Source organism: Echeneis naucrates, chromosome 15 (assembly GCF_900963305.1).
Source record: "Echeneis naucrates chromosome 15, fEcheNa1.1, whole genome shotgun sequence".
Classification (NCBI taxonomy): Eukaryota; Metazoa; Chordata; class Actinopteri; order Carangiformes; family Echeneidae; genus Echeneis; species Echeneis naucrates.
In genome coordinates, this window is record NC_042525.1 from 5,771,136 (window position 1) to 5,784,728 (window position 13,593).

Sequence of the window (13,593 nt, forward strand, 5' to 3'; positions counted from 1 at the left end):
AATGGACAAAATAACTGAACTGAAATAAAGTTTTATTTTATTTTTTGATTAGATTTATGATTCTGTCCTTAAACTGACAAACCTGCTCTCCCCCCCCCCCCAGTCCGTCAGTACAGTCTCAAATGTCAACCTGATGTGAATAGATGGCCTATTGTTGTTTTTCAGCCTCAACCAATGAAAGACATCTGAGGGTACACTCACTCTTAGATATTGATTTCTCTTCGTCTCTGCTGTTGTCTGCACTTTCACCCGGACAATTCCACAATTGATTCAACGTGATTTTGTTTCCACTCAGTGTGGACTATAAGGACAAATCAATACGTCCTCACAAATGCAGTTTTCAGTCTGTTTATTTGATATTGCCCGAAGACGCCATTTTACAATTTGTTTAACATTTTTGTTGGAGGTAAGTGATTGACCCTTTCTTTGCTCATGTGATAACCTTAAGTTTACATTAGATTTAAATTGAATACCTTCAGGTGTCATTCATTATACGAGTGTCCTAATCCTTTTTAAGAGAAAAGATGGGATGGCACTGCAAAACCAAGCAGAAGAGCTCCTTTGACCACAGTTATATCCCAGCAGGAGTAACTTTAATTCACCCCCTTTTGTACGATTTGTTGTGTTAAATGGATGGGAAATTGGCCAGAACCACAAAGGGTACAAGATGAGCCAGATCAGGTAGCTGGTACAATGATTTGCTTAATTTCAGTGTGTGCGGCATGGGAGTCCTCTTCTCTCTGACGCAAAAACGGATTAGATGTAATGAAGAGGAAACAGTTGAGACGCTAACAGATTGACGAGGTCATGGTACTTCCCCCTTCATCTTAAACTAAGGCGTAATCCAAAAATGGCGGGTAAAGAAAACAGATCACAAAAACAAGCACAGCCCTTCCATTTGAGTGAATGATTTTATCCCTAAGATTACTTTGAGAGGGATTTACTGGGTCTGCACCAAGTTAGTTGAACAAGTCGTACTGAGGGGAGATTTTGTCTGCGTTAATCCACCACATTATACAAGCGTCTAAAGAAATCATGTGGCGGCTGCACAACAGGAAGTAAAAGGCAGTTATTTAGTTACATCAAGTATCAGGAATATCTTGAGGCACATTTCCATAAAGCTGATGCAAAGGGTTGCATTTCAGTTTTGGTTTGGATGTAATATAAAATAATAAAAAAAAAAACAAAAAAAAAAACCACCTGAAATAATACCTTTTTTCCCAAGTGTAACTCAAGATCTGGTGGTATATTACAAAAGTAGAGGCTGGTCCAAGGTGAAAATGAAACACACCTTCTCATCAGGATAATGTACACATCTGCAGCACAGATGGGGGTGGGAAGAGGTTATGAATCTGCCAGGAGGAGGTTGTCATGACAACCGAGTCCTCACAGGCTATGCCACGATGCTGAGGCAATACAGGGAGCCCAATGCAAAGCCATACTGGGTTATTAGGTCACGTCAAAATCACAATGCTCAGAAAAGCATAATTAAGTGGGTCATTGCTACATCTGCCAGAGAATCATAAAAAAAACAAACACAAAATTAGCTATGTTAATGTAATGTGTTGAGTTGGCAGCGTGAGTGGGGGTGTTCAATTATATACTGAAGACTTAAAGATCATGTAGGAGTTGTTACTTTTTTTTTTTTTTTTTTAGGGGTTTTAATCTCTTTAGCTCAACTGCAAAAACCTCAAAAGAGCAGTGGAGATCATACAGCCTTGTGCAGTCTGTACTGTTTCAGGGAAAATGGCCATATGCACACATGGAGTTTCATTAGTGCCTCAAAAACAGACAATATAAAAGAAAAACTGTGTGTTTTTATAAGGTTTGTGTCCAAGCTGTCACAACATAATTTAAAAATCCAGAAGCAAAAGGAAATTCACACTATTAAAGCTGTAAATATGTACAGTTGGCCAAAGTGCCAACAGACCTCTTTATATATGTATATATAAAAATGTGTACTGTATACACAATGTTAAGGCATCCTGCCTGCAGTTAAACTGTACAAAATCCTTGCATAATATAGGATTTTTAAAAATATATTAATCATCAAAGGAGCTGTTTTCTTTCATCAAAAGAAAAAGACTGATGGGTATTACAATCTTGTTGTTACATACCTTCAGCTAGACCTAAAAGGAAAAAGTTTACAGAGGGAAAAAGCGACAGTAAAAATTTGGAGATACAGTGTATAAACAAAAAAAAAAAAAAAAAAAAGATTTATATTTTACAGAGCCACCGTTCTTGCAGTTTGCATATTAGGACCAGTCTTCGTATAAAATTGTGGATTTCAGAGTCCTAACTCAGACAGGTTGTGAAGCATTTCATCACAGCATCCCTGTGAGACAGAAAAAAAAGGGGGGTTAAACATTTCTAGAAAAATTAGGAACAGCATTATAAACAAATAAAATGGGAAGAAATACAGAGGGTGCTGGGATGTTCCTTTGAAATAGCGCATGAATCAATAAATCCATTAGAGGCAAAATTCTGTCATGCGTGTTGAATTAAAGGCGACAAACTTCCACCCTTTGTTGTGACGATTAGGGTGGGGCTGGTCATGAATAAGTGAGCGTGTTTTGGCGGGGAAGCACCACATGTTCAGATTGATTGGGGCTGGGGGGGGCTCCCGTTCTCCAGGTAGTCTGGGTTGAAGGATGACGCAACGCGAGCGGTCACCATGGCAACTGCAGACCCTTTCCTACTCTGTTTCCCTTCACACCGTTTGCTCTTCCGTGTGTTGCTATGCAGACTTCACCTCCAGCCTCAGTCAAATTTCAATGGAGGAGGTGTGAAACCCGTCAAGGTTAAAAGGAGAAGGGGGGATCACAAGCAGCATGAGAGGAAGGAAGACGAGGGGGAGGAGGAGGGAGGCTGGTGAGCAGACTGGAGACTCATGTCTTCAAGCACTTTGGTTAGACTCTTCAGTGTATGAACCAAAAGCGTTCATCACCAGAGCCCTGACATTATCCTCCTGTTCAGTATGCAGTTTCTGTCTTATTTTTTACTCACTGGAGGCTTGATGCTATTTAAAACTGCATGAATAAATTATCTGTCTCAGAGACTTTTCCCCACTTCTGATTAAATATCAGAGCAATAGTGGCCTTTAAGCACTGTGGGAAGTGCACATGCAGCAGGTTTTAGGACCCTGGTCTGCAGGCATGAGCGGTTATAAATAGGCAACAAGGTAAAATACATTAAAGGATCAAGTCCACTGGCCATGTGGTGTTGTGGCTGGCCAGGTATTCTTGGACCACAGACAGGAATGGGGAAGACAAAGAATGAGGCTTTTTTAATGTGTCACCTACAGTGATAGAGGCCTGCGATTAGAAAAAGCAGCTATTGCTTAAACATGGCAAACAAAAGAGAGCTAGATGGTGAAATCTAAATTAAATGAAAAATGGATTAAAGTAAGAAGCTTACGGAGAGAGGACAGTATGTGTCAAAAAATTGGATTGAGAAAATACAGAAATTTAATTACACAGGACTAATGCATAAATAAGTGATCACAAAGATCACGCAAAAACTAGCAGTCGAATTAGCATTTCTCCATTGGAATTTGGTTTCTGGAAGAGTGGCACGGGAAAAAATGTCTTTGTCTCTGCTTTGTGTTGTTGTTAGCATTTGGATTGGGGGAGGGGAAGCTTTAGTACATCCCTCAGCTGTCAGAGTGGATTACAGGGTTGCCCAAACACACAAGGCACTTAGTGAGGTGCTGCATGGGGGGGCTTTGGACCTCTCACCCAAATGAGACATACAACTGCTTACAGCTGGACTGACAAAACAACATCACACTTCAAGCTTGGCGTGTGGCACAGAGATGTTAGAGCATATGGGACATTTTTAGAATTAAATACCTGGATTATCGGGGTATTTGCTTTCAGTTAAAGTTATGTACTGTTGTGTGTGCTACAGAAATGATAAAACCTATCCCTACCTAACCCTAACGTCTTAGCGTTCAAGGCCATTAAGCTCTAGATTGTATATGAGCTAGAATAAAAACAAAGCTAGTAACCTGTGAGTTTATCCTTGTTTTGTTTTTCATGACAACCAATCTGAGCGAAGACCTAATAAAAATATTACATAGTGCTTCATCCCTACAGAGCCTAACATAAACTTGTCAACAAGTCATGTAAAAGCTACAAGAGGGGAGAGAAATACCTTTGGCAAATCTGGCTGAAAGAGTTTTACTCCATGAGAAATTATTTCATTTAGACATTGCGGCTAGAGCAAGTAACGTTGCAGGGCTACGGCACAGTGTGAAACAAGCTGCCATTTGTTCGACACAGAGCCTGCGCTAGTCATAGTGGGGGATTACAGCCGTATGGTGGAGGCAAACAGTGTTTAGAGGTAAATAAAAACATGTTTTCATGGCAAGCGTCACTTATCATCCTCCCTCCAGTTTACTGTGGGTTGCGGAACAGGGATTACAGAGATATAAATGGAAGACGAGAATGTATTTAGGGTCTCCCTTAAACATGAATTCTCATAGGTGGCTCGAATTAAATGCTTACTCTTCAGACAAGGACAGGAAAATTTCTTTAAATCATATAATCATATCATCTTACCTGGCAAATGGAATGTAAGAGATGCTATACCTGAAAGAGAATAAAAATAACACGTCAGGATGAGGAGAAAAAGCATTAAAAGACAAGACAATGTCTGTAAAAAAAAATGAATTGAATAAAATATATGTAACTATTAATATACTGTATTGTGAGTCTTGTTGTGTCTAATACAAGTGTAAGAAACATTTTTTTTAATTACACTGTAATTATTTCATCCTCTTGATATTAATATGAACTCCCGTTCCCTCTCACTTCACAGTTGAAATGTATTGTTCACTCTGTGTGGCTGCACTTTAATACAGATAGTTCTGTGTCTTTATATCATCATATAACATTTATTCTACTGTAATTCAACATGGTTTATTTGGTATGATTCAAAAAATGACTTTACTCTACTTAGATGTGTTTTAATAATGCTCCCTTGCACATATTGGGTTGTAATGATGTAATGTCTAAGTAATTTAAAGTAGACAAAACCTCCACAAAAAGCCCCTGATCAGATTAATATTTGTAAATATGTGAGGAATTAGGTACAGCAGTTGGATCATTAACTACAGCCGAAGTCTGAGCATTACTGTAATCTTATTTGACCAGTAAGTAGCAGGACACCTTCCTCTGTTGCACCTGAGCTGTAACAACCATTTTATGTGCTATAAACAGTTTTCAAACTAAATAAAGAGACAAAAGAAATAAGTTAGGTGAAAGCAATCAGGAAGGTTTTTGTCATTACTTCCTGCTGAGTCCGTGACGGTCAGTCAGCTCAGTGTCAGGTGGTCACTTCACAGCAACCAGCCTGAGGACTGGACTTTAGCCTCCTGTCTGTGTGTGTGTGTGTGTGTGTGTGTGTGTGTGGGGGGGGGGGGGGGGGGCATTGGTGTGCCGTCTCATGACAGAACCACCTTCACACAGACTTCTGAGTGCCTGTGTGGGAGTGCACTATGCCCCCAGTCTGTTATGAATGAGTCTGGGATATGTGACTTATGGTTGCCTTGGTAACACCTCTGCAAAGGCAGGCAGAATGGAAGTGGATGTGCTAAACGTAGGTGCTAAAGCAGCACAGTCGTGAGGAAGAGACAGTCCTGTGCCAGCAATGCACCCAAACTGTCCTTTCCTGGTGTTTGTGATTCCATTCACATTGAACCGCTTTTGTTGCTGCTGTGCAAATGTGCTCAAATTGATGAACATAGAAGTGTTAACATGCCTGACAGCCTTAATTATTCTGTGCTGTGGTGTAACTAAACCCCAACGTTCTCACAAATTTATCTGCAGAGTTCAGGAAACCAAATTTAAGAGTGTGTGAGTTTTTCACCAATAAACTAAGTGAACCAGCCCAGTGACCTAAAATAGTTGTCATGAGCAGATCTGGCACAGATTCTGTCTTGTGTGGTCATAATGCATCTTGCCAAGTCAACGTAATTAAGTCGAAACAAGTAGGTCCACACTGATCCTGGCTCTACCTCTTCCTCCTCAGGCCAAAACATTCTGACCTCCTATAATGACCTACGAGTCTGAACACCACTTACTCAACCTGAATGTGAAGCAGATATCTTTGACAAGCCAAGATAAATCCATTTCATACTACACACACATACAACACACGTCACATGTGCTGAATCACACGACTTCATTTGCGGGGTGTTTCTTTTCAAAGATCAGGAATAGAACTGGTTCCATCTTTAAATATGGCGTGCTAAAAGAATGGAAAAATTCCGGTTGAGTGTGGTTGAATCTAAAATGTGACAACAATCGTGTCAGTTTAGTGCACGTGCCTACTGCATTAGTCAGCTTAAAGCCTCAGCAGTGTGATTATCTCAACTCACGGACGTTTAATGCAAAGTGAAGCAGCTGGAACTGAGTTCTCTATCACGGAGAGCCGGCATTATCTGCGTAGGTGTAAGTGATGAGTAAATGAAGGTACAAACTGTAGCACAGAAGAGAGATGGCTCAGAGCCTGAAGTCACACTTACCATGTCATTGCCAAAAACTGCAGAATACAGAAGATGATGGCTAGTCCCTTTTTGTGCCACTGTAAAATAAAAACAATTGTTATTTTTCTAGTTTAAATTTCAGTTCCCAAACAAACAAATAAAAAGGCTACAACAAAATTTAAGGTTGAATATGATCTTCTTACCCAAAACACTGCGCAAAGCGTTAAGACAAGGCAGAGCTGGTGGAAGAAGAAAGGAATAATTACAGTACCGTCTTGTATGCTAGAATAAGGTTAGGCAATGAATTTCACAGGAATTTTTCAAATCTAAGTGGAAGAAAACAACTTAACCACTTAGAGAAAAGCTTTAATTGAACATGGTGTCTTAAAGCAAAGTCACAAAGAGAAAAAGAAAAACTATAACAATTGCCCGGACTGAAGGAGGATTTATTAAAAAAAACTGTTTGTAACATAGTTCCTTGACTATCTTCTCACCCCCCGCCATGTATATTATAATTTTCCACTTTAAAAATAAATAATGCAAATAGAAATAAAACTGAATTGTAAAAGAATGTATTTACCAGCATAACAAGGGTGGCTATCAGCCTTGTGCGTTCAAACATGCGCTTCAGCTGCTTTAATGGTCCCATTAGGAAGCAGGTGCTTTTGAAGAAAAAAAAAACAAAAAACAATTATTCAAAAAAATCTGTAAAAAGTGCATTGATCTGTTGTGTAAAATAATGATCCATGAACTGAAGACGACTGTTGGATGAGAGGTAAAGTGGCCTCACCAAAGTCCAGCTGTCCTCAGCTCAACTTTCATTTACATTTATTACTCATTGGCAGATGCTTGTATTCAGACCGGAAAACCAACACTCACTTTTTAGAGATTTTCAAAAGAATATGGCAAAGACTGTGTTAATGTTTATTTGTCTCCAATTTCTTTCAGAGGCTTGACAGACAGAGAAAATACCATCACCATGGCCTACTACATAAACAGACATCATGCATTCTTCTATATTTACTCAATTTGAATAGTCTGACATGCCTCGTTTAGGTGGATTTCATGTAAGTGCAGACATATATACATTTCCTCTGAGAGACAGCTTTGTCAGGCTGTCACAATCTAATTGACGCTATATGTGAAAATCATTAGAGGAGTTAAATATTTCACGTCCAACACCGTGATGACACATTTAAAACCTCCTGTGTGATGCATGTGTGACGTGGGGAAATGAAATGAGACAAAGGCTTTTCCTGCTGACAAAGCACGCAGCTCTGGGCTCAGCAGAGCTGTGTGGGTGAGAGCGTCTACGGAGCGTCACATCTGTTAGATGAGACACAGGAATAGTCAGTGATGACGTAGGCTCTTCTTCTATGGGTCTGCCGAGAGGGATAGATGCTTTTCTTCAACCGTCTCCAACGGAGACATGACTGACATCTGCTGAAACATACACATACGCACACAGCTTTTGCTGATATGGAGCATTTCAATTTGTTTATTTCCTGTTAGTCTTAAATTGATGAGGGAACAAAAAAAAATCCCTCATCAACTTACACTGAATACCCCATAATGAGTGAATTTTAGGACGTTTTTGCTATTTTCATTAAAAACGAAGTCTACAGAAGGTCACACAGCTGCATATTATGTCAAAGTAATCCAATGGAAGATGTTTGGAACAGCTGGGACACCAGGCCAAACTCAGTAATCAGGGAAAATTGATTGACAATTGATTGTCACTCTGGCAGAGCTCCACAGATCTTGTGTGGAGGTGGATAACTTACAGCAGTCCAGAAGGAATTCTCGCTGCGCTGAAAGACAAACACTACTACAAATTTCCCAATAACCAAGCCTGAACTGTTTGGCCTCACTGCAAATGCTGTGACTAGAGGAAACCAGGTGTCCCTCGTCATCGTCAACCAGTCGAGGCAGCTGACCGCCCCGCCTGAGTCTGGTTCTGCCCGAGGTTTCTGCCTCTTAAAGGAAAGTTTTCCTTGCCACTGTCGCCAAGTGCTTGCTCATGGAGGGATCTGTTGGGTGTCTTTAAATAATTTTATAAAGAGCTTGGTCTAGACCTGCTCTATAAATAAAGTGCCTTGATGTAACTTTTTTATAATTTATATATAAATAAATCTGATCTGATTTGCCGAAAAACCTTCCTGAGAGGAAAGCATGGTGGTGTTGTGGTGGTTTTTCAGTGGCTGGAATGAAGAGATGGGTCATGGTTGAGAACAAAGCAAAGCTGAAAGATATGTTGAAAGATAATCTTGATTTCCTGAATCCCAGATCGCTCAGCGACTCAGGCCTGTGGGCCAAAGATTCACCTTCTGGCAGGTTAATGACCATGGGCACACAGCCAAGCCAACACAGAAGTGACTCAGGGACAAGTCTGTCAATGTCTTTGAATGGTTCAAACACAGCCCTGTCTTAATCACACTCTGAACGAGCCACCTGACAAAGAATAACAGAATCCGCAGAATGAAGAGTGGTGAAAATGTTTGAATCCAAGTGAAAAAAGCTTGTGCCTACACTGAAGAGTCTAGCCTGTAAAGGCTGCAATAAGTCCTTCAACAGAGTGAAAGGTCTGAATACCTGTATCAAAGCGACAATATTATCCTCAATATTTTAGATCTTCAGTTAAGTGAAAATTTTTAGCACAAGCCTGCAACCTCAAAAATACAAAAAAGTAAATGATCCTGAAAACTTTGTGGGTGCACTGTAAACTGGGACTTTATATTTAATCTGACAAAAAGCAGACAAAGAGCAACACCTGAGTCTCAATGACAACAATGTTACTTAAAACAAAGAAATGACAACCATCACCAAGATAAAATTTCTTTTACCCAAATGCCTGAATTGCAAGTCATGGGGGTCATAACACTGCCGACAAAGAAAAACAAATACACGTATATGTACATCTAAGATTACCATTAATTTGTCGTTTGTCATTTACAACATTCCCAAACATTTTGTCTTGCCAATGTCACATATAGTGAAAAATGGTTTGAGTTCTTTAAAATATGAAACTTGCTTGTTTCGGATCAGTAACATTGGTTATGGAAGCAGAAGGTGACCCAGTTTATTGATGTGACCATACCCTCTGGACACATGATACCTGAAAATAGAGACTGTCCTAACTGAAAACAAACCCCTCACCAAAGGATCGCTGTCTGTCTAAGTGAGTCTAAGACATTCTGACTGAGTTTAGACCTTGGATTACAATAAACCTGTACAGGGTTAAATTCTCTCTTTGTGGCTGCATGTTGTGGCAGCATCATTTCCATTCATTCAAACTGTACTGTAGCAACTCTTATAATTAATACTAATCTGATGAAATCATGGAGATTATCACTTCAATTATAATCCCTCAGTCCTGATCTGCACCAGACGTCGTCACTGCTTACCAGCAAAATCAACGTCAATATCCATAAATCAGAGCTGTAAATATCTGACAAGGCACAACTGCTTGATGAGTCTTCATTTTAAGAACAGTAGCTTTGCCAAGGATGACTATTTTAGGGAGTGGCAGCTTTCAAGGTAAAATTATTTCAGAGAACATTGGGCAGCGCGCCACACTGGTGAGGAAAATACAACATCAAAGTTTAAACTTCATCTCTCAGCTGGACTTACCTAGCAAGAGCTGCGACATTCCCTAGTGTGTAGAAGACAGCAAAAAGTTTGATTCCATTTGGAAGGAACAACAAAGCAGAGCCCTGTAAAAACAAAAGAACAGACGGTCAGCTGCACATTACGTGACCACATTTTCCTTGAAGAAGACAAAAGAAATTAGTTAAAGCACAAAGTAGCTAAATATTTCCTGGACTGAAGGCTTAAATCTTTTTGTGGTTAAAAATAATAATAACTGGTAGGGGGCTTTTCTGTGGTCACATCAGTTTAGTTAAACATTGTAATTTGTTGTTCATCTCTGTATTTGGACACTGCTTATTCTACAGCATAATACTTGCTGGCAGCCTTTTCATTTTTGAACTATCTTTACAAAAAATAAATTCAAAAGGTAGCTTAATTATAGAAATAACCGTTTCAAGTTTACCATATAGGTCCAGTAACTTATACAAGGTTCTGCTCTGGTCTTCTGGCTTGACCAGTGCATAGAAGTACTGCCATCAACACAATGAAACCAAACCAAACAAAGCACAAGAAAAACCAACTTGGACCCCCCCCCCTCCTTTTTTTTTTTTTTAAGTTTAAAGGTCGAGACACTCACAAGTATTGAACACAGGACACCTCCAGCAAAGCATATGACGAACCATTTCACCCTGGTGCTGTAGCTGAGAGTGCTGGCATCAAGGACCTGGTGAGAACAATGGGAGGATATCACAAGACAAACCTGATGACCTGCACAAAGACCCACAGGCTTCCTGTTTATGAATTAACTCATTTGGCTATACTGCACAAATCTTTAATTTACAGTACACACACACACACACACACACACACACACACACACACACACACAACACAGGATATCAGTCACAACCACAAGTGCAGATCATTACTCAGCACACTGTACTTTGGCAAGAAAACCAATAAAAACAAAGGTTTTATTGGAAAGTACAAGAAACTGGTCTGTCTGAAGGAAGCCAAAGAGTTTAAATCTGCACCTTACCTCTTTTCCTTCTCATGACAGCATGTAAAAAGCATAAATAAACAAATACAGTTTATTTAAAAAGCCCACACACACACACACAACAGCTGCCATTATCAGTAAAAAAAAAACCTGTTATAAAACGTTAACCAAATGTCAAACTCTCGCACTCCGACATTAAAAAAAACCAAAAAACAACAACAACAACAATAACAAAAAACACTAAAAAGGCAAAACTTCGTCAACATTAATAGCAAATTGTCTGAAAAGCAACGAAGACGTTTCGGGCAGCCCATTCAGATTTTTAAGGACAGTTTTTGCATGAATCGTGAAGTTAGCATTAGCACAGGGAGCTAACGCAGCAGCCTGACCTGTGCAGTCAGTCCCAGCTCTTCGTTCTCCTCTTGGCCGCTCAGCCAACGACGAAGCTTGTCCATGGCTAGAAGCTGGATGGGGCACCTGCGGCAGTCCTCTTTTATTTTTATTTTTTATTTTTTTTGCAGACTTTCCCAACTGTGTGACTACTAATAAACTCTATCAACAAGTTTCGGCTTCCTGGTGACGGAGGCCCAGAATCGGCTTGTCCACACCCACAGATCAGCGGAAGAAGACCCGGAATACACTTCCGCATCAAGGGCGGTGCCTTTCGGTGCCCTCGGAAATAAGAGTTTCTGTGAACATAACTGAAGAAGAAGAAGAAAAAGAAAACAACAACAAACAAAATAAGAATAAAAAGAATATTTTATTTAAACAAATAAACCTGAGCAGGAAAATACCCTAACCCCCACCCCCCATAACTTTCTCGCTTGTTTTTTTTTTTTTATCTATCTCACAGACTTTGCACTAGTGATGTTTTAAATCTGAATCTCTTTATTGTCATTGTATAAGTACAACGAAACTGAGGTAGCTGTCGGTTTGAGTGCAACAAGGCAAACACAATAAATGTTATAAAAGAATAAGGCACAGTATTTACAATAAAGGGGTGATCTGCTTTTCCATGCTGTCGCCCAGTCAATCACTCTTCACCAATTAACCAATTAACCTAGACTTGAGGGAACTTGGGAATCAAACCGAATTAACGATGACAGTGCATCAGAGACAAGAGCAACAGTCGTAGGCAGCAGCCCGGTTCTCGTTTCCAGCTACACACACCATGAAAAGCCGCTCTTGTTTTTCCCTGGTCCGCGCATGCGCGCCACATTCCTTCACAAACGGGTTATTCTCTGTGTAGGAACGACTGATTCGTCTCTTACGTGGTATTTACGTGGTTACAGCAGTAACATGACCAAATGTTGCTCTTAACAAAATGAACGAATAACCCAAAAAATAAACAAATAAATAAATAAATAAACCCTGCTTTTTATCTGTCACTTTGTCTCCACCCAGTGGAAAAATAGCGACATGATAAGAAAGAGTTAACACTGTCCACCATGGACACTTTGTCCATGTTTGGTGATTTTACTTTGTGTAAAATGCTTTGAGGAATTCCTTAATTAAGTTCACCATCAGGCAGCCATTACAAAAGATATTTTTTTTATCAGGCAGAATTATTATTGTGTTTTGTTTTGTTTTTTAATGAGCAAAAGAAACAAACAAACAAAACAAAAAAAATCTGACTTATTCCACTCATGCAGAAATTAGTTGATAAAGTCATTTAAGTTGTGTGGCTATTTAGGTGCCTAGTTTGTAAACTTTTACTCTGTCGTGGAGATGGCCTGACTCAAAAGATCTAATAGAAAAAGTACGGGTCTGAAAAACAAGTATGAATAAAAAGTTTGATAATAGCTCAGTTCAGCTGAATGTCTCAGTGAGGTGTAGAATTAGTGAACCTAAATGTGATGCACAGTATTTGACATTGTAATCTCATGTTTAGTTTTCATGCTCATCACATGTAGAAATATATTCTGTGAGACCTCATTGGACCAAGACCGACCAAAGAAGACTGCAGAAAACCTACTAACTGGAACTTTAAAGAGATTTTAAAATGTGTAAATTTCATCATCTGCAATTTGATTTGTCTCATATGATCAAAAGCTCCAAATGGCCATTGCGGTTAAACTGATTACTCAAACACACATCCGTTTCTCCACCGTGTCACTAATTGAAATCAAATATATTTTTATACTGAACAATCTTGAGGTTGTTCAGCGGATATGCTGATGGATCCGAAGGAGCTCAGCACTCAGAGCTCACCACTTGGTGGAGGCGTTGCACAGACAGTTTAAGTCCACTGCAGCCCTGCTCGTTGTTGTTGTTGCTGTTTTTTTTTCTCTCTAATGAGGTTTTGAAATTGGGAAATAAAAGAATCCACCTGTTGTGATTGTGTGTAGTGCGTGACACATTTTTCCACCTTAAAACAGAAGCATTAGAAAAAGAGAATTGGTGCAGAATAAAAAGTTTTCTCGGTCAGCCTGACTGGTCTTTACAGCTGTTTTCCAGTATCTCCAGCCTCAGTCGGTCAGTCCCGCCTCCAGCGGGACCCTCCTGTGACGTCAGG

The 13,593-nt window shown here is 39.7% G+C and overlaps 1 protein-coding gene across 1 annotated transcript; it reads right to left on the reverse strand.

Moving 5' to 3' along the window:
- Positions 1 to 1,595: 1,595 nt before the first annotated feature.
- Positions 1,596 to 11,681, reverse strand: sft2d1 (SFT2 domain containing 1). The gene is made up of 8 exons (XM_029521885.1): positions 11,468 to 11,681; positions 10,716 to 10,802; positions 10,121 to 10,203; positions 7,071 to 7,152; positions 6,694 to 6,729; positions 6,530 to 6,588; positions 4,563 to 4,592; positions 1,596 to 2,335 (listed from the first exon to the last, which is right to left on the reverse strand). The coding sequence occupies exons 1-8, from the start codon at positions 11,531 to 11,533 to the stop codon at positions 2,296 to 2,298; spliced, it is 483 nt and encodes a 160-aa protein (XP_029377745.1). The 5' UTR covers positions 11,534 to 11,681; the 3' UTR covers positions 1,596 to 2,295.
- Positions 11,682 to 13,593: the final 1,912 nt, after the last annotated feature.

Coding starts and splice junctions, on each gene's coding strand:
- sft2d1 (XM_029521885.1), bottom strand. CDS start 11,533: ATGGACAAGCTTCGTCGTTGGCTGAGCGGCCAAGAGGAGAACGAAGAG. Junction 7,153..10,120: donor AATGTCGCAGCTCTTGCTAG/GTAAGTCCAGCT, acceptor TTTCTTCAAAAG/CACCTGCTTCCTAATGGGAC. Junction 2,336..4,562: donor TCTTACATTCCATTTGCCAG/GTAAGATGATAT, acceptor TCTGTCTCACAG/GGATGCTGTGATGAAATGCT.